The sequence below is a fragment of the Taurulus bubalis genome (assembly GCF_910589615.1).
Source record: "Taurulus bubalis genome assembly, chromosome: 18".
NCBI lineage: Eukaryota > Metazoa > Chordata > Actinopteri > Perciformes > Cottidae > Taurulus > Taurulus bubalis.
The window spans coordinates 5,153,203-5,172,820 of NC_136606.1; the positions used below are offsets into that span (position 1 = coordinate 5,153,203).

At 42.9% G+C, this 19,618-nt stretch overlaps 3 protein-coding genes across 4 annotated transcripts; 1 reads left to right on the plus strand and 2 right to left on the minus strand.

Annotated features, from left to right (window-relative positions):
- Nucleotides 1-402: 402 nt before the first annotated feature.
- LOC306751051 (claudin-11-like) lies at nt 403-5,514 on the plus strand (the record flags this gene model as incomplete). The annotated part of the gene is made up of 3 exons (XM_079234565.1): nt 403-628; nt 807-971; nt 4,992-5,514. The coding sequence occupies 3 exons, from the start codon at nt 403-405 to the stop codon at nt 5,249-5,251; spliced, it is 651 nt and encodes a 216-aa protein (XP_079090691.1). The 3' UTR covers nt 5,252-5,514.
- An 898-nt stretch (nt 5,515-6,412) lies between these two features.
- Nucleotides 6,413-12,272, minus strand: LOC306750743 (putative cationic amino acid transporter; the record flags this gene model as incomplete). The annotated part of the gene is made up of 6 exons (XM_079234214.1): nt 6,413-6,777; nt 7,922-8,697; nt 8,777-8,985; nt 9,819-10,183; nt 10,848-11,084; nt 11,972-12,272. The coding sequence occupies 6 exons, from the start codon at nt 12,270-12,272 to the stop codon at nt 6,413-6,415; spliced, it is 2,253 nt and encodes a 750-aa protein (XP_079090340.1).
- A 4,701-nt stretch (nt 12,273-16,973) lies between these two features.
- rpl22l1 (ribosomal protein L22-like 1) lies at nt 16,974-18,565 on the minus strand. Of its 2 annotated transcripts, none has more exons than XM_079234061.1 (4): nt 18,529-18,565; nt 17,600-17,713; nt 17,245-17,366; nt 16,974-17,150 (listed from the first exon to the last, which is right to left on the minus strand). In XM_079234061.1, the coding sequence occupies exons 1-4, from the start codon at nt 18,535-18,537 to the stop codon at nt 17,003-17,005; spliced, it is 393 nt and encodes a 130-aa protein (XP_079090187.1). In that variant the 5' UTR covers nt 18,538-18,565; the 3' UTR covers nt 16,974-17,002. The 2 variants fall into 2 exon arrangements, with proteins under 2 accessions (XP_079090187.1, XP_079090188.1); XM_079234062.1 differs by having other exon boundaries at nt 17,245-17,436; nt 18,529-18,553.
- Between the last annotated feature and the right edge of the window lie 1,053 nt (nt 18,566-19,618).

Below are 19,618 nucleotides of genomic sequence, written 5' to 3' on the forward strand. Positions count from 1 at the left end.
CTTTTCACCACACCCTATAATAAATCTTATTCTAGGCATTTGTATCTGCGGATCAGCCTGAGGCGCGTTAACGGGACACAGCAGGATTACTTTCTAAAACACTTTTTAATCACATTTGGGCGATTATCTTAATTGTTATTTTGAGATCTTTCGGAGTACTGCAGTTTAACTTTAAAAAAAAAAATCTTTTAAGAAGAAAAGATTAAAAAAAAAACAGAAGGATTCAAATATAACTTCTGCAATCTTAGAGTTTTTATTAGAGTTTTTCAGTATCTGGAACAATAAACAAGCCTTTAAATTCATACAACGGCAGCGAAACAAAAGAAAACCAATTCAACACTGTAATTTGTTTTGTTTTTAAGAGTTTTATTTTTGTGCGTAAATACGCACAGCGGCGGCTCCATGGCGCACATGTGCAGGCAGATGACCGGCAGCGCGGCGAGCTGTGCGGGCTGGGTCGGCCTCATCGTGGCCACGGCCACCAACGACTGGGTTCGGACCTGCGACTACGCGGTGGCCACCTGCGTGCGCATGGACGAGCTGGGCACGCGGGGACTCTGGGCAGAGTGCGTCATCTCTCCGGCGCTCTATCACTGCGTGGCGCTCAGCCAGATCCTCTCCCTGCCAGGTAAGAGGGGGAGAAGGAAAGATGGGGGACGGATTGTCATTATTATATCACATATTGTTTATTTAAAAAAAGACTAATTAGTTCGTGCGTAATTTCTAACTTTAACCCAAAGTATCTCTCTCTCTCTCTCTCTCTCTCTCTCTCTCTCTCTCTCTCTCTCTCTCTCTCTCTCTCTCAGCCTACGTCCAGACGTCTCGCGCCCTGATGATCTGCGCATGTCTGCTCGGTCTCCCCGCGATGCTGCTGGTGCTGATGTCGATGCCCTGCGTCAGGCTGCAGAACGACAACTCCTCCGTCAAGCAGCGCCGCGCACGGGTGGGAGGCGTCCTCTTCATCCTCATGGGTGAGAATAGACCTCCCAATACACACACACACACACACACACACACACACACACACACACACACACACACACACACACACACACACGCCTGTGTGTGCAGTATGAATTAACTGTGGAAATGGGGTTGAAAAAATAAGACACTATCTTGTATTATAGGGCACAGGTTTTTTAGTTTCAGAGAACAGTAGTTTTACTTTTAGAGGACAGTAGTTTTGGAGGACAATAGTTTAGATGACAGTAGTTTTGGAAGACAGTAGTTTAGAGCACAGTAGTTTTGGAGGACAGTAGTTTCAGAGGACAGTAGTTTTAATTCAATTCAATTCAGTTTATTTTGTATAGCCCAACATCACAAATACAAGTTTGCCTCGGAGGGCTTTACAATCTGTACACATGACATCCCTATCCCGGGACCTCACATCGGATCAGGAAAAACTCCCCCAAAAAGATAATAAAAACCCTTTCACAGGGAAAAAAGTGGAAGAAACCTGAGGGAGAGCAACAGAGGAGGATCCCTCTCCCCAGATGGACAGAAGCAATAGATGTCATGTGGCCAGAATGAATAACGTAACGGAGTTACAGCACATTCAATGAATGTGACAGAAATTATTCATATAATGAGTAGTATGCATGGTCCATGATCCAGATAGCCACGACCCATTAAGCAGAAGGAGGTAGAGAGGAGGGGCATCCCAGTGGCAGTAGGAGGAGAAAGCAGGGCCATGGCAGCTGGCAGGACGGCTCCAGGCCAGTTGCATCAGCAGGGCCATGGTTGTATCAGCAGGGCCAGGGGGAGGACCCTGGTCCTCCCCCTGGTTCCAGGCAGCCACGAATCCATGGAAAAAGAAAGTAGAGTTAGTAATATGCATTGAAGAGACAATCATTTATCCAGAAGGAGAGAAAGAAGAGGTGAAGAGGAGGAGAGGAGGAGCAAAAAGAGGAAGAGAAGGAAAGGAGGAGCTCAGTGTATCCTAAAATGTCCCCCAGCAGTCTAGGCCTATAGCAGCATATCTAGGGGCTGGACCAGGGCAAACCTGAGCCAGCCCTAACTATAAGCCTGAAACAGCCCTAACTATAAGCGCCATCAAAGAGGAAAGTCTTAAGTCTACTCTTAAATGAGGTGACCGTGACTGCCCCCCGAACTGAAAGTGGAAGCTGATTCCACAGAAGAGGAGCCCGATAACTGAAAGCTCTAGCCCCCAACCTACTTTTTAACACTCTGGGAACCACAAGTAACCCTGCATTCAGTGAGCGTAATGCTCTCGTGGGGTAATATGGCACTATAAGGTCCTTAAGATATGATGGTGCATCACCAATTAAGGCTTTGTAGGTAAGGAGAAGGATTTTAAATATGATTCTCGATCTTACAGGAAGCCAGTGGAGAGCAGCTAGTACAGGAGAAATGTGATCTCTCTTCCGCGTCCTCGTTAGTACACGAGCTGCAGCATTCTGGATCAGTTGGAGAGATCCAAGGGATTTACCAGGGCAGCCTGATAAAACGGAGTTACAGTAATCCAGTCTTGAGGTAACAAATGCGTGGATCAATGTTTCTGCATCTCGTTGAGACAGGATGTGCCGGATCTTTGAGATGTTCCGTAGGTGAAAAAAGGCGGTCCTTGAGATCTGTTTAACGTGGGAGCCAAAGGACAGGTCCTGGTCAAAAATAATTCCGAGATTCCTTACGGTGGTGGTAGATGCCAGAGCGATGCCATCCAGAGAAACCATATCATCAGATACTTGATTTCTGAGGTGTTCTGGTCCGAGTAAAATAACTTCAGTCTTGTCCGAGTTCAGCAGCAGGAAGTTGCAGGTCATCCAGGTTTTGATGTCTTTAAGACACGCTTGAAGTTTAGATGACAGTAGTTTAGATGGCAGTAGTTTAGAGGACAGTAGTTTTGGAGGACAGTAGTTTAGAGGACAGTAGTTTCAGAGGACAGTAGTTTAGAGGACAGTAGTTTCAGAGGACAGTAGTTTCAGAGGACAGTAGTTTAGATGACAGTAGTTTCGATGGCAGTAGTTTAGAGGACAGTAGTTTTGGAAGTCAGTAGTTTAGAGGACAGTAGTTTTAGAGGACAGTAAGGTGTCAAAAGTATTCACATTCAATACTCAAGTAGAAGTATATATACTAGGGTTTAAAAATACTTTTGTAAAAGTTGAAGTATCCACTCAAGCTTTTTACTTCAGTAAAAGTGTAAAAGTACTGGTTTCAAAACTACTTAAAAGTATAAAAGTAAAAGTAATGTAAGGGGAATCTTTTCCATAAAGACAAACTCTTTAGCCGCGTCTCAGGGGCCTATAGTGCACTACCCCACCTCCCCCCAAAACAATCATTTTTCTAAAGGACATAATGACTATAATGTTTTAAAATGTTATTTTGAAAAATGTGGGATGCACTAGGCTACCCGTTTCAGCTGCATATATGCCCATTGAAAATGATCACATTTTATTACAATGCAAATACATTAAAGTACCATATGTGTACTACTGAGCATTAACATGCGTTTCATGGAGCGGAAGACATGATAACTAGTTGCCTATAAGTATTGTAATAGTGCAAAAAGTCAAACTTCAGTGGAATGTTATCAATAACCTTTATTGGAAGAGACTTTGAGACCTTTGGACTCAATCCCGTATGTACAACAACTCTACCAATAGGCTTTGTTCAGCTGCAAAAGCAGCAGGTTCTCAAAGTTATTTGAGCCAATGCATGCTCTTCTTGGCCTGAAGATGAGCCCTGCAACACTTAACAGTCTTTCACAGGCTGCTGAGGCAGGGAGTGCCGTATTAAATGGAATTTAAAACAAACCAAAAGTCATCTGAAAAATAAATGCTCCAGTAAAGTATAGATACCCAAAATGTTTACTTCTACCTCTGGTTTTAGAGGACAGTAGTTTAGAGGACAGTAGTTTAGAGGACAGTAGTTTTGGAGGACAGTAGTTTTAGAGGACAGTAGTTTAGATGACTAGTTTTGGTAGACAGTAGTTTAGAGGACAGTAGTTTAGATGACAGTAGTTTTGGTAGACAGTAGTTTAGAGGACAGTAGTTTAGAGGACAGTAGTTTTGGAGGACAGTAGTTTTAGAGGACAGTAGTTTAGAGGACAGTAGTTTTGGAGGACAGTAGTTTAGAGGACAGTAGTTTTGGAAGACAGTAGTTTAGAGGACAGTAGTTTTAGATGAGAGTAGTTTTGGAGGACAGTAGTTTAGAGGACAGTAGTTTTAGAGGACAGTAGTTTTAGATGATAGTAGTTTTGGAGGACAGTAGTTTAGAGGACAGTAGTTTTGGAGGACAGTAGTTTTAGATGATAGTAGTTTTGGAGGACAGTAGTTTAGAGGACAGTAGTTTTGGAGGACAGTAGTTTTAGATGATAGTAGTTTTGGAGGACAGTAGTTTAGAGGACAGTAGTTTTAGAGGACAGTAGTTTTAGATGATAGTAGTTTTGGAGGACAGTAGTTTAGAGGACAGTAGTTTTGGAGGACAGTAGTTTAGAGGACAGTAGTTTTAGAGGACAGTAGTTTAGAGGACAGTAGTTTTAGAGGACAGTAGTTTTAGATGACAGTAGTTTTGGAGGACAGTAGTTTAGAGGACAGTAGTTTTAGAGGACAGTAGTTTTAGATGATAGTAGTTTTGGAGGACAGTAGTTTAGAGGACAGTAGTTTTGGAGGACAGTAGTTTTAGATGATAGTAGTTTTGGAGGACAGTAGTTTAGAGGACAGTAGTTTTAGAGGACAGTAGTTTTAGATGACAGTAGTTTTGGAGGACAGTAGTTTAGAGGACAGTAGTTTTGGAGGACAGTAGTTATGCTTTCAGAGTAGTTTTAGGTGAACAGGACTCTGGTCTTTCCCAGCTGTTGCAGGACGGGTGGAAGGAGGGTCAGGGTCTGTCAAACCAGGCCTCATCCTGACCGTCCTCCTTCCTGTTGGATGAGACTTGCACTTCCTGTGACACCCTCAGGCACATCCAGATGGACCCCTCCAGGAATGTCCAGATACAAATATAAAATGCCGTCTCCTCGTGTCCTACAGCTTTGTGCGGCATCATATCCACCATCTGGTTCCCCATCGGCGCCCACCGGGAGGAGGGTCTGATGTCGTTCGGCTTCTCTCTGTATGCCGGCTGGGTCGGCGCCGGCCTCTGTCTCCTGGGCGGCGCCGTGATCCTGTTTTGCCGCGGCATCGATCCCGGGACCCCGAGCCGGGACAACAGCTTCTACTACTCCAGGCAGGGAGCCACGGCCACGCCGCTGGACCCAACCGCCAGCCACGCCAAGAGCGCACGAGTGTGAACGCCCATTGTGATCATTCTCTTCTTTTTTTTAAACATTTTTCTGATGTAAATATTCTCATCAGCCGATTTTGTCCGACATGATTTTAAAATAGCAAACTGTTGCTTGTATTTGTTATTTTACATTTAAATTGCATGATTTCCAAACATTAAATGAAGTGCAGAGAATTTAAAGTAGTAGTTTAGATCGATTTATGTACCAACAACACTTCTTTATATTCACAGCATAATCAATATGTATCATACCTGTATTGGAGGAAAATAATAAAGGTCTTTAAGTAATTAAGAGTCTCAGAGTTTCACTCAAAATGAGACATTTATTCCGGCAACGCACCGTTCTCATGTACACACGTTAATACGAGTTAAATAGAGCAAACACCCTTTCAATGTAAACACCATTCACTCAAACGAGGAAAAACAAACACAAAAGCAACTTTAAGGGCATTTAAAAAGCCACCATGTTTTCTTCAAGTTCCTTTGAACAAAACCAACAATTTTAATCCGGTTGACAGAAGTCGTCTGATTGGCTGAGCTCAAACTCAGTGGGGTTTTCTGGGTAAGTAACAATGAACATATTGGACAATGTCCATCTTTGCTTTTCGAGTCTCTGGCTCCGCCCCCTCCGATGTTTGACTCAACCAATGAGAGAAAACCTGCCTTCTGGTATTGATTGCACATGAAGCGTTTTTGCTGCCCGAGATGAGTCGCTTCACAAAGCCAGACCTTTTTTTTTATACATTTGGGTCAAGAAAATATTGAATGTGAGCGAGAAAAAGCTTCGAGAGGATGAAACTGTCCAGACGGATTTCCCCTGAAGCCGAAGTGGTTTAAAGCAAGTACGTCTCCAGCTTTAGGCCCCGAACACACAGAGAAACGCGGTTTTGAAGCCTCAAGTTCGCCATCTTGGTTTCTTTTGCAACCAGTGAGTTGAAGTGAGGCGAAACTGCTGAACTTAAGGCTTCAAAACATCCGTCCACAAACCAACGGGTTACGTCACGATGACTACGTCCACTTCTTAAATACAGTCTATCACCCCCCCCCCCCCCTCTGATATCCAAACCACACTGAGCAGAAAAGAGGTGAGGTTCTCCGGTGAGTATTAAAATAAAATCTTGTGATGTGTGATTATTTGATATAGTGTCTCTCATGTCGTAAACTTTGCTCAGTTTTCCTCTTGACCCACATCAAAGCCGTGATTGGTCCTTCCTTTGGACTCAGACTGGCCCGCTCGTCCAGACTGATATCCATACTGGTCACCATTATGCTCATTCTGCTCTCCGTCTTCATACTTGTTCTCCTCCTGCTGGTTGTGGTGGTATCCCCTCTCCTCCGGGGCGGACCAGCCCTGGTAGGGCTTCTCGTCCCGCTCCTTGGGCTCAAGGTCATCACCGGCGTTGAAGACGTCGTCGCCGCCATCGTCCAGGTGGTCGTCGTAGCGCTGGTAGGAGCTGGCGTGCGCCTGCTGCTCACGGGCGTCCAGCTCCAGGGTGCTGTGCCACACTCCGTAACAGGCGTAGATCAACAGGCCTGAGGACGGACAGACGGACAGACGGACAGACGGACAGACGGCGGCGGTTAGACACTAAACACCTGCAGTCAGGAGGAGAAACTGTCCGACCGGGATCCGTTCCAGAAGGCTGGTCTGCCAACCAACTGCAGATCTAACAAAGTCTGGATGTACAGTATGTTCTTCTCTCTGACCCGTCATTTGGAGCTTAAATCTCTTGAACTGAAACCAGACGCCAAAACCAAAATAGATGTCTGGGCCTGATTTGTGGATTTACAGTAATCCTCTTCCTTAATTTAAGGCACAGTGCAATACATTTTAAAATTATAATTACCTTGACCTTATGAAGTGTGCACACAAATATAAAAACTTCCTTGCAGGAAGGAGCAGAGGACTGGTAAACAAAACATACATTAATTCAAACTGACCATCTAAAGAACATTTAATCATATATTAGATTATTTTGTGATATTACTGATAATGAATGCACTTGTCCTGTTACTGAGCGACGCTGTTAATTATATGGTCCATGCAATTTGTTGCTGTTTGTTTTAAGTTGCTTCTCTTTTTTATGTGGAATTTTTCATGTTGTTTGTAACGTTTTAATTTTTTAATTTTTTTTAAATCTGTTATTTTTGCTTTTATGTATGAAAAAATAAACACAGATTTAAATTAATAAATGTAAATGACAAAATGTATCTGAGTGAATTCAATTCAGCTAGAAACTATCATAAGGGTATAATACAAATAAAATAAAATAATAATACAAATTTTCCATCTTGTGATATCTGGTAATTCCTTAAATTAATACATTTCGCTGAATAAATTACATTGAGCTAAAAACTATAATAAAGGTAGAAATAAATAGATCCATATTGTAATGTCTGGTAATTTTCTTAATTAATACATTTCCCTGAGCAAATTAAATTCAGCTAGAAACTATAATAAAGGTAGAAAGAAAGACATTTTTAACAGTTTATCCACAATTATAAATCAATTAGTACAAGTAACTCGTTAACTCGCCTCTACCTCTTCTTCGTTAGTCTCACGATATGAATGTTATAACGGACCCTGAGGATCCAATATAGCAAATAACAGAATTCTACATGAACACAGCCTTGTTGCTATTGCATTTAAAGTCAATAATCAAGTGTTTCCTCTCACCTATTAAGCACCAGACGGTGAACCTGGCCCAGGTGAGTGGAGACAGTTTCAGCATGAGGTAGCTGTTGACCAAAATGGCCGCCGCGGGGACGAAGGGCACATAGGGTGCCATGTAAGGCAGTTTCATCCCGCTCTCTGGCTGCTGTATGATCGTGATTAAAAGCTTCGCCAAGGAACTCGCCATCAGCGCGGCCATGAGGCCGGAAAACACCGCCCCGGCGCCGGTCCCCTGCTCAACGCCGAATATCACGGTGGACCAGAGGAGGAAAGACGTGAGGAAGAAGAGGAGGGTGCAGCGGGTCACCGTGCGGCCGGTGGCAGGCGTGGGCCGGGCCGACGCATCTGGCAACGCCAGCCGCAGCCGCAAGGTGTAGTAGTGACCTCCCAGAAGCCTTTTCAGCAGCGAGGCGTGGCCCGTGTGGAAGTCGGAGTCGTCCCCTTCTCCTTCGGTCCCGCCAGCGTGGTACGACGCCGACCCGCCGCCGTCCGAGCCTCCGATCAGCACCTGGTCGTCCTCGGTTTGGGCGGCCACGTCGCCTTGGCTCTCCGCGCCGTCCCCGGAGTCGAACCGGTGCCCGTCGGCCTGTTCGTCGGGCTGGTAGCGCAGCAACAGCACGCACACGCTCACCAGAGTGTAGGCCAGCAGCGTGCCGATGGACATCATCTCGATCAGGTCCCTGAGGCTCACCAGCAGGGCGAGGATCGCCGCCAAGACCCCCGACACCGCGCACGCCAACGCGGGAGTGTGCGTGAACGCTGATACGCGAGCCAGGAACCTACGCACAGGCAGATTAATCGTTAGCCGGGGAGCTGGAGAACCCTCGGTCGCACCTTTTTTTTCGAGCGCTTCCTCACCTGAACAGCAGGCCGTCGCGGGCCATGGCGTAGATGACCCTGGGCATTGGGAACAGAGAGCCCAGCAGAGAGACGGTGAGTCCGGCGATGGAGCCCACGGCCATGATGTATTTGCCCCACAGGAAGCCATGCACGGCAAACATCTCCATGAGGGGAGCCGAGCCGTCGATCAGGTCGTAGGGCACCATGAGAGTCAGGATCACGCTCACCTGGACAGAGGAAGTCCCTTAAAAGGAAGTCCACGTTTTTATTGATGATTATATTTGATTATAAATGATTATACATGATTATATTTGATTTGACCTGAATTGTCTATTTTATTATATTTCATCTTAAATTACTATAATTGGTTTTATTAGGAAGTCTAACGTGTTTTAAATAGATTCATACATTTCTTGCATCAACTTGGTCTTGAACCACCGAGCCTCTGATTGAGGGACAACCCTGCAGTCGCCCCACACTGACACTCCACACTGTGTGGTTTCATGATTGCGGTTTTGTTGCCTCGACCTCACGTTTGTGATCGTTTTCCGAAACCTAATTCCTAAACTTAATTATTTGGTTGTCATTTTTAACGTAATGTTGTCCCCCAAAACGAAGTTGCTTCGAGCAAAATGTGGACAATGCTTATCCCTGTACACGAAAACCAATAGATGGCATTTCGTGACTATTTCAAAATATATATATATATATATATATATATATATATATATATATATATATATATATATATATATATATATATATATATATTATGTGTGATTACAGTCAGCCTTGTTAAACCACTTGGCCATCTGGGCCCCAATAAAAACCGGAGAGCCATATTATCATTTATTAGTCATATATCATGTTTCTAATATGTTGCCACCATACAAAATTCCAACTGCAATTTCTTCCAATATTGCCTCAAATCTCAAAGTTTACTCCAGGAATACTTTTAGCCAAAGAGATAACAGAAAAAGGGGGAAATAACCCAAATGTATCCATTTGTTGAAGAGATTTTCTTTGTTCGTTGTTGTTTGTGTGCATGCGCGACACTGACCGACACGTACGCCGTGAGGCAGGTGACCAGCGAGGCGGTGATGGCGTACGGGATGGAGGTGTTTGGGTCTTTCGCCTCCTCTCCCGTCGTGGCGATGATGTCGAAGCCGATGAAGGCGTAGAAGCAGGTCGCCGCGCCTTGCATCACCCCCGACCAGCCGTACGGCAGGAACCTGCCGCCCTCCCAGTTGCTGGTGGAGAGGAAGAAGAGTCCGGCGACGATCATGAAGACCCAGACCACCAGGTTGACCACGTTGAGGACGTTGTTGAAGCCCACGGTGTTACGCACGCCGAGAGCAACGATCACCGTGACCAGCAGGGCGATAAACAGGGCCAGCAGGTCAGGGTACGTGTCCTCACCTTTACCTGAGGTCGACAGAAGCACAGCAGCGTTCATCATCATCCTCATCATCATGTCATGAGGAAGAGAGCAAGTGTTTGTATGAGAGGAACAATGTGACAGGAAGGGATTCCTATCATTTGAAACTGAGATATTTTGGTCAGTCCAGACTGAAATATCCCAATAAAATTGTGTTCATTCATGTTCCCCAGAGGATGAATCCCAATAACTCTGGGGATCCTCTTGTGCCACCATGAGGGTTACTTTTGTCGTTTTAAGCAAAATATCTCAACAACTATTTGATGCACTACCATTAAATGTTGTACATGCATTTATGTTCCCCAGAGGATGAATCCTAAGGACTTTGGGGATCCTTAAACTGTTCCTGTAGTGCAACCATCAGATTGCATTTGTGGTTTTAAGCAAAGTATCTCAACAACTATTGGATGCTTTACCAGTACATTTTGTACAGATATTCATGTTCCTCAGAGGATCAATCCCAATAACCTAGGATACCTGCTTGTGCCACCATGGGGGTTACTTTTGTGGTTTTAAGCAAAATACCTCAACAACTATGAATGCATTACCATGAAATTTGGTTTAAACATTCATGTTCCCCTCAGGATGAATTGAAATATCTAAAAGGCCCAACGAGTATGATCTACGCTGTCCTCGACCAATCGTACTGACCGAGTCCTCTGAGCGTGCCCAGGTGTGTTATCATGTAGTTACTGATGCTGTGATTGGCCAGAGAGTCAAACATGCTGCTGAGAGCCGACGCCCCCGCCGCTGTGCCAATCAGATACTCCAGGATCAGGTTCCAGCCAATGAAAAACGCCACAAACTCCCCGACTGTCACGTAGCTGTAGGTGTAGGCCGAGCCGGTCGTCTTCGGGACCCGGACACCAAACTCTGCGTAGCACACACCTGGAGACAAAAATACACAAATGCAATGAGACAATAGGAATATGGTGACAGGTTCCCTCCAATACACGCACTCTAAAATATTTTAACTCAACCATTCTTCTGTTATTTATTTTACAAATGATGAAACTACATATTTGTCTTTTAACAGATTCGCCTCGTTAGTAAACTCTCAAAAACAAGATTATAAAGAGGTTCTTCCTGAATGGTTCTTTAATGGTTATTTGTAAGACTAAGGGTTCCATTGAGAACCAATTTTGGAAGAAACAGTTGTTCAAGGATTGTTGGAGGTATGGGTCCTCCAACAAGCCTCCCGTGTTAAATAAAACCAGCGTTGGGTGTGGAGGTTTCTATGGGAAGTTCACTAAATCTCCACCCACAAAAACTGTGAGTAGGTTCGAGACGAAACCTTTGAAAAAGCAAATGGTTCTTGGCAAAGACCCTTGGATGGGTTCTCAACAAAACCCTTGGAATACAAAAAGGTTGTTAGTCGTGCCCCTTGAGTAGATTCTAGACGAAACCAGTGGAAAATAACGGTGTTCTTGGTAGAGCCCATAGGTGGGTAGTAGTTAGCACCCTTAGAAGGGGAAAAGGTTCTGGATATAATCTCCAGAGAGGGTTCTGGGTGAAACCATTTGACCATAAAAGGATTTCCTGTGGAACTTCGTATTGGGGGTTCTGGGTGGAACCTTTCACAGATGGTTCAAGATATAACAATCCAAAGGCGTTCCAAGTGGAACCTCTCTAAAAGACTCTATCAGGAACCAAAAAAGGATTCCCCTTCGAGGACAAGCCGAAGAACCCTCCGTGGTTCTAGTTAGCGCCATTATTTCTAAGAGTGTAGGAACCAATGGCTTGGAGCTGAGAGCAGCAGACAGGAAGTGACTCACCTGACAGTACGGACGCCACGGCTGCGATGATGAAGGACAGGATGACCCCGGGCCCGGCCATGGCCTTCGCGACCAGCCCGGCAACCACGTACATCCCGGTGCCGACGCAGCTGCCCACGCCAAGCGACACCAGGTCCACGGTGGTCAGGACCTTGGCGAGCCCGGCCGGCGACCCCTCGCCGAGCTCGGTGAGGTCGTCGGTGCCGTGAGCCATGGAGCCCACGGGTTTGGTTCGCAGCAGGCGGGAGCACATGTTGAACCAGGTGTCGCCCAGCGACAACCGGCCGAGCCACGCCGCCATCACCACACCTGTCTATCACCTGTTTACCTCTCTCTACCTTTTATCTGACACTCCCTCTGTCATTCTTTCACTCCTCTTCAGACATCCTCCTTCTTCTCCTGTGTTGGTCCTTCAAGATCCACAGATCCAGGACAAGGGCACAGAAAGAAGAAGAAGAGTTCAGATTATTTGATTTAGTCAAATTATCAATGAAACCTTGAAAAAAGTAAAGACTTAAAAATACAGAAGTACCAGCAGTAACTTTAGTTGTTACAGCAAATGTAATGGACAAAAACTACGATATTTTCCTTTTGAACGTAGTGATGTACAACTCTTGAGTAAATGCATTATGGAACTTTTCTACCAAAAATAACCAACAAAGAAGTAATGGAGGTAATGGAGATGAAATAGTTTGTTGTGATTAGGCCTGTCCAGATACAAATATTTTGTCCCATAAATAATTGCAAAAAAACAATGATTCCAAAAACATTTTATGCTACTGATATAATGATTATACATAATATAATATGAATGCATGTAGACCCTTTCAAAGAGAATATACAGACATTCTAATTGGAATTAAATTATTATAATATTGTAAATAATTCAAATGTAAAAAGAAATATATATTTACTATACAATTATTTTAGTGTAGAATTTGTCTCCTTATTTTATCATGTGAAAATATTATTTTGGTGGAGAAATACTACATTTTGTTTGGTATTTTTAGACAAAACGCAGTTCAATTTCCATTTCAATTCAATGCTTTGGCCGCAAACTATTCACCTCCATTTAATTGTTTTTTTAACCTGGTGTCTTGACACAACAAAAAGTAAGATAAAAAATATGTTTTTTATAATTTGGGTGGACCAATTCTTTAATATATTCCAGTTTATTGATTCATTCTTAAATAAATAAACAGTGCAAACATAAAAGGCCAATATGAGGCAAGCACACCTGAGGATGAGAGCCAGTCGGTGATGATGGGATACCATCAGCTGCTCTCATCGCTCACTGGAGCGAGACTCCCTCTCTGAAACTTTAATGAGGACCAAGGATCTACTTTCACAACGGAAAGCTACGACTGAGGAAAATAAAACTGAACTTCCACAAATCTGAAAATACCGCTTTGCACTTTCACCAAAACCTGAACGGGAATCGACCCGCGATCGACATCAACGGCATTGAAGATTACAGGTAGAAAAAAAACACCCAACATGCAGGTTAAAGACGCACACCTGAGCAGGTGTAACACAGGTAACACTCACCTGCTGCGTGTACTCCTAAAGAAGTGTTGGTTCAGTCCACGTCCTCTGCAGACCGGCGGGAAATGGTGAGGAGACGACAGCGTTAATCCTTCAGACCGGACACCACGTGATCAGATGGATACATTATTCAACACATGAGACCTGAGTGTGTGTGAGTGTGTGTGTGTGTGTGTGTGTGTGCGGTTGTGTGCGTGTATGTATGGGGGTCATAATTAATTCATAGGAGGGAGGATAGAATAGCCGCTGTGAAGGTGTGTGAGTTAACTTCGTGCTGCAGCTGCCATAGGTGACGTTTCTTTACTCTATGTATGCCGAGCTGAGAAAAGGACCAGGTGTGTGTGTGTGTCTCAGTTCTTGTATGTGCGACATAGCGAGGACCGTAAGAATCAATATAGTGGGAGGGCGGGTGAGGGGGGCATTTTTTGGGAAAGAGATGGACATCTTGTCCAATCCTTTCTTCTCTAAAAGCCTGATTCAGGGTTTGGGTTAGAATTAGGTTCAGTTGTGATAGTAAGGGGCAAAGGGAAGGCCTTATGTTTACAAGGGTCCTCACAAAGACAGAAGTACAGGGATGTGTGTGTGTGTTTGGGTACCAGGTGTGTAATGTAAAGTGATTTTGGACATGTAGACCCCCCTCCACCCTTTCAACATAAGAACAAGAGCCACAGATTCAAAGAGACATGTTTTGGGGTTGTTTTGGAACTATTTGTAGATGTTTTGCATCTCTTTGTAGTCATTTTGTGTCTCTTATGTGTTTTATCTTGTTAGATTTGTGTCCCTTTGTTGTCGGTTTGATTTCTTTGTAGTCATTTTGTGTCTCTGTTTGGTGTTTTTGTGTCTCACTGTAGTTATTTTCTGTCTTACTTTGTTTGTCTTGCGTCTCAAGTCATTCTGTACATACACTTGCTGTTATTAACTTGTGTGTAACTTGTGTGTACATACTGAATGGTTTGTGTTATCTGCTGGTGTAATATGATGCTCAGAGTCAGATAACACGATGGTCTAAAACAGGAGAAACAAGACACTCAGCTTCTGTCCACACAAACTGACTCACAGGACCGTTTTGGGGAAAACAGTTGATCCAAATTGTGAGCTGCTCCATGAGACTGAAGATGCTTGTTTGAGCTGCTCATCAGATCCAGTTTGCAGCACTTGGACCAGTTCAGGCTCTCAGCACATTTTGCACCTCTTTCTATATTCACTGTGTGCCTCCTTTTGGTCATTTAGCATCTCAGTATTCATTTTCTATGCAGACTTTCTGTTTATAAATGTGTTGGCCTCATCTCGAGATATGTCCTCTTCCTTGACAAAGTTTGTATTTTTTCTGTATCTCTTTGTAGTTAATGTGTCATTTTGTGTCTCTTTGTAGTCATTTTGTGTCTTACTTTATTTGTCTTGCATCTCAAGTGATTTTGTACACAGACGTTTTGTTTATTTTGCATCTCTTTAATTATTGAGTGGCTCATTCTGGTAAATTTGCATCTCTTTATTGTCATTTTGCATCACTTTATTGCCATTTTGTATTTCTTTGTCATTTTGCATCTCCTTCTGATCATTTTGCATCTCTTTCTGGTCATTTTGCATCTCTTTATAGTCATTTTGCATCTCTTTCTGGTAATTTTGCATCTCTTTATAGTCATTTTGCATTTCTTTCTGATCATCTTGCATCTCTTTATAGTTATTTAGTATCTCTCAATACATGCACTTTATAGTCTACATATAGTTTCTACATAGACTTACTGACTTTCTACATATAGTTTCTACATAGACTTTCTGTTATAAAAGTGTGGTTTGTGGTTTTGTGATTTTTATCTTTTCCTTTTATTTAATGCTTTGATCTGTTTGCTTTTTAAACGCGTGGCTCTAACTGTACACAGTTGAGTGTCTCTTCAGAGCGATTTATAAAACTGACTCTTTGCATAAAGAGCTGAGACGCCACTAGCCGCTGCCGGCGAAGGTGAAGACATTCCTGAGGCTTTATACACAACAGATGAGCGAACGGGACTGAATCCACACACACACACACACACACACACACACACACACACACACACACACACTCGCACAGTAAAACACCCTTTTCTGTTTAAGGGAGTAAAGGTTCGCGTTGGCAGCCTGAAGCAACACACAGGAGAGATGGACTGTCTCATGCCAGTCTGAAGAAAACAGACTCTTTGGATGTTTTTTAGTGTCTTTATGAAAATATGAAACAAGCCAGAGGTTTCAGTCAAGAGAACAAAAGATAAATATTTATCTGTTAATCTATTGGGAAATTAAATATGAACACCTAATGAGATAAAACATTTAGTGTCAAGAGAACATCTCGAACGCTGCGAACACAAACATGTTTTTAAGGAGCTTATGTGTTGATTTAACACGTCAATTTTTTTCACACCAGTGTGAAGAATAACCTGGATGAGGGTCTCAGGGTCATCTCAGTTTGGGATCGTTAAGGCAGGACGGTATTAAGAAAAATATAAAGATCCAGTGTTTTTGGCTCATAATATAGTTTTGACTAAAAGTCAGCGTTTAGTCCAAATTCAAAGTCCGCTTTTAAACTTTTAGCTTAAAAAAAAAAAAGGTCTCAACTGGGTCTGTATTCCCTTTGGTTTCTGGGTATGAAAGTAATAACTACACTAAGTATCCGTAGCACCACCTAGTGTTCAGTGTGCTGCGACACAACCACCTGCAGGAGGCCTGAACTTTCATATAAATAGAGTGGACAAAATAATAGGAACACCTGTTAGAATAATCCAATACAGATCAAGGAAATTGAGAAATGCACAAATTGAGAAACGGCTCAATTTGATATATATATATATATATATATATATATATATATATATATATATATATATATATATATATATATATATATTTTAAAGAAAAACATCCGTCACAAAAATCCTAAATCAAGACTGACTTTTAAGTCCAAAACAAATGATAAAGGCCAGTAAAGCCATTTTAATACTGCAGCTATTTAAACTTTATACAAATTGGAACAGGGTGGACAGAATAATAGGAACACATTGTGCATGAATAACGCCTCTTTAATACAAGTTATCTGTAACCTTGATGAAAGTAAGATGTATTGCCGTGTAAATAACGCCGGGTTAACTAATCACAAACATGATAATTGCTAATTGTAGTGCTTAATTTAGACTATTCTTTTTTTAAGCATACGGTTGCTGCATTGCATAAAAGGGTCATTTCATGTGAAAATGTATGTTTACTCTCTTGTCCTGTTCTTACGACTATTTTGATCGTCACTTAATATTTGTAGTCCTCAAATTGGGATAATTTGCTCTGCATTATGTGACAGGTGTCCATTTACCTGCAGAAACACAAGTACTGCAAACTTGTCAACACACCCATCACTCACTGAGGAGTGGAAAGTTCCACTTTGTGAGAACAGCACAAGAAAAAAAAAACACACAAGGCAGAAAAGTTTGGTTTTCCCAGCACATTTATTCTTCAGACGTTTTACTCGTCTGCCTCCGACTCTTCATCGTCGTCCTGACTGATCTGGAAGTACCGCAGCTCGTACGTCTCCTTGTCGGACGCCACGACTCTCAGCCAGTCACGAAGGTTGTTCTTCTTCAGGTACTTCTTCGTTAGGTACTTCAGATACCTGGCGAGGCGAAGCGGGGGTCATCGTTTAGTGTCAGAATTTGTATTTCCTACATCGTTTGCTGTGGTTTCAATGTAAAACTTTCTCCTCTCACCTTTTGGAGAACTGCTTCTCAGACGTCACGTTGATCTTGTTCTTCATGCGGCCGACCTGGACGATGTTGCCCAGATTCCCCGTCTTCCCGTTGACCTTGATCCTCTCTTTGAGGAAGGTTTCCTGTGGGATAGAACACAGTGACGCACTAGGGAAGAGAACCCTAGTATATTCGGAGCTAGGGAAGGAGGCCCTAGTCCAGACACGGGGTTAGCAGCTTGCAACGTTTCACACGCTCAATTCTGGAAACAACAAGGTGTTAAAATAATCTGAGAGCTGTTCTGCTAGGTTTTCCCCCATTCCCAACGAGCGCCACTAATAAATAAATGTTTTTTAATAAGTGGAGGACTACTTACAAAGTTTGCAGAGTCCAGGATCCCATCCTCCACAGGGTGGGTCAGGTCCAAGGTGAACTTCCATGCAGCTCCCTTTTTGGACTTCCTGGTGACAGTTGGTCTTTTCTGTTTGAGCTGTGAGGGAGGGGGAAAAAAGCAACAGGTTCAGAACTGTAATCTAATAATTTACTTATCTTTCTTGAATTGCCTTATTCAGTATTCCGAGTCTCTTTTGTCGACTAGTTTTGTCTTCATAAAAAGCCCATTTATATATGCTGGCTTGGAAAACATGTAGACAGTTTAGATAAAGATACAATTAGATTAAGTAGAACTTTATTAAACGCAAAGGAAACTCTCGAGCCATAGATTCATTAAAAATTACAATAGAAGACAAGCGAAAAAAACACTTTATTAATAAGCATTTATAATTTATAATGCTTATGCTAAATGTACATTATTTATATAAGCAACAATATATACTACAATATATGTACATAAGTAATGATGAATATATTTGCAAATAAGTGCATCAAACCCATATAACATATACATCAGTGTAAATTATTTAATTCAAAATGCTGAGAATGAAAGTCAATATAAGAGTTATGCCGAACTGACCAGTGGGACCTAAAGTACACGTAGGCTGATAAGGTTGCCAACCAAGAGTTGGAAAACCACCGATTATAAATAAAACATAATTTATTCTATGGAGATTGGCTTACTATTACGGGGGAATGAATGGAGCGCGTGTCAGAAAACGACTACTACGAGCTAATGCTAACTCTGCTAGCTTCTCGGTTGCCTGCCACAGAAAACCGATGTTTAACACACAGTCACGCTCCTAAAGCTTTATGTAGTTGTTTTACTTGAAATGACGTGAAAAAAGTGTCGAAAAGGGGACGGAATAAACACTCAAATCCGCAGATTCCAGAGGAGCTAGAAGGACTTACCGGCGCCATGTTAAGAGAGCGGACGTGAAAGGGAGATCCGGACGTGACGTAGCAGTGACGCAGCAGACGGCGGCGTGTGGAACGCCCTTGCCATATATGGTAACCCCAGTATCGCTGCAGAGAGGCACAACAACAACACAAGAATCCGGAAAAATAGCCCAATTATCGAGTTCCAAAGTGACCGATGGCATCGCCGAACTCATAGTTACTATCAACCTTTTCTTTTAGCTTCATTTTTTACCAACAATAACGACAGTTTGTTGAAATTAAATCAAGTTTTGTCTGAAAACAAGTGATTTATAGTGGAAGTTTTGCCTCTTGGTTTCAGCGGCTGTCAAGTGTAGGATGATGCAGGCCCAAAGGTCACTCACAGACCAAAACGGAGCATGATAATAAACCTGCTGAGCCTGGTCAATCATTCACAGCTTGTACACACACACACACACACACACACCTTGCTCTCGGCCTCAGAACAGCCCTGTTCATTCAGCTGCATTCAAATGCACACACAAAATGCCTCCCCCCCCTGATGAGTTAGAGAAACCATATTGCATCATTCTTTTTCCACCATGCAGGCAGGGTGTGTCGGAGTCTGTCTGAATCACTGGTCTTCTCATGTTCTCCTCGGTTCTGAGTCACCGTAGGTTCCCTACATTTCGTTTTGCAAGTCTTTGGAGTCAGTTTGGATCTGCAGCGCAAAAACAAATACTCAAGTTCAGGTGTTTTTGTTTGTTCAAGAGTCCCATTAGGTGGCCATGTTTATTCAACAGGTGTCTTGTCATTTTGCAGGGAATGGAAACAAGTCATGTGACCCACAACACCTGAGGTTTACTTTTAACTCTCCATATTGGAGTAAAGGTTGATCTGAACTTCTGAAGCAGGAGTATTCGTCAGTATTTTCTTGAACACAATTGAAGTACATAAAATGGTAGAAGAGTAAAACTTGCAGGAGCCCTTTAAAACTTGTGCATTTCATGATCAAAAGTGCTTCTGCTTTTACAGATTATACATTTCCTCCCCACCTAAAATACATCCAGACATGACAGTACGATTCACCTTCCAGCAGCTTTCAGCACAAACAAAATGTACA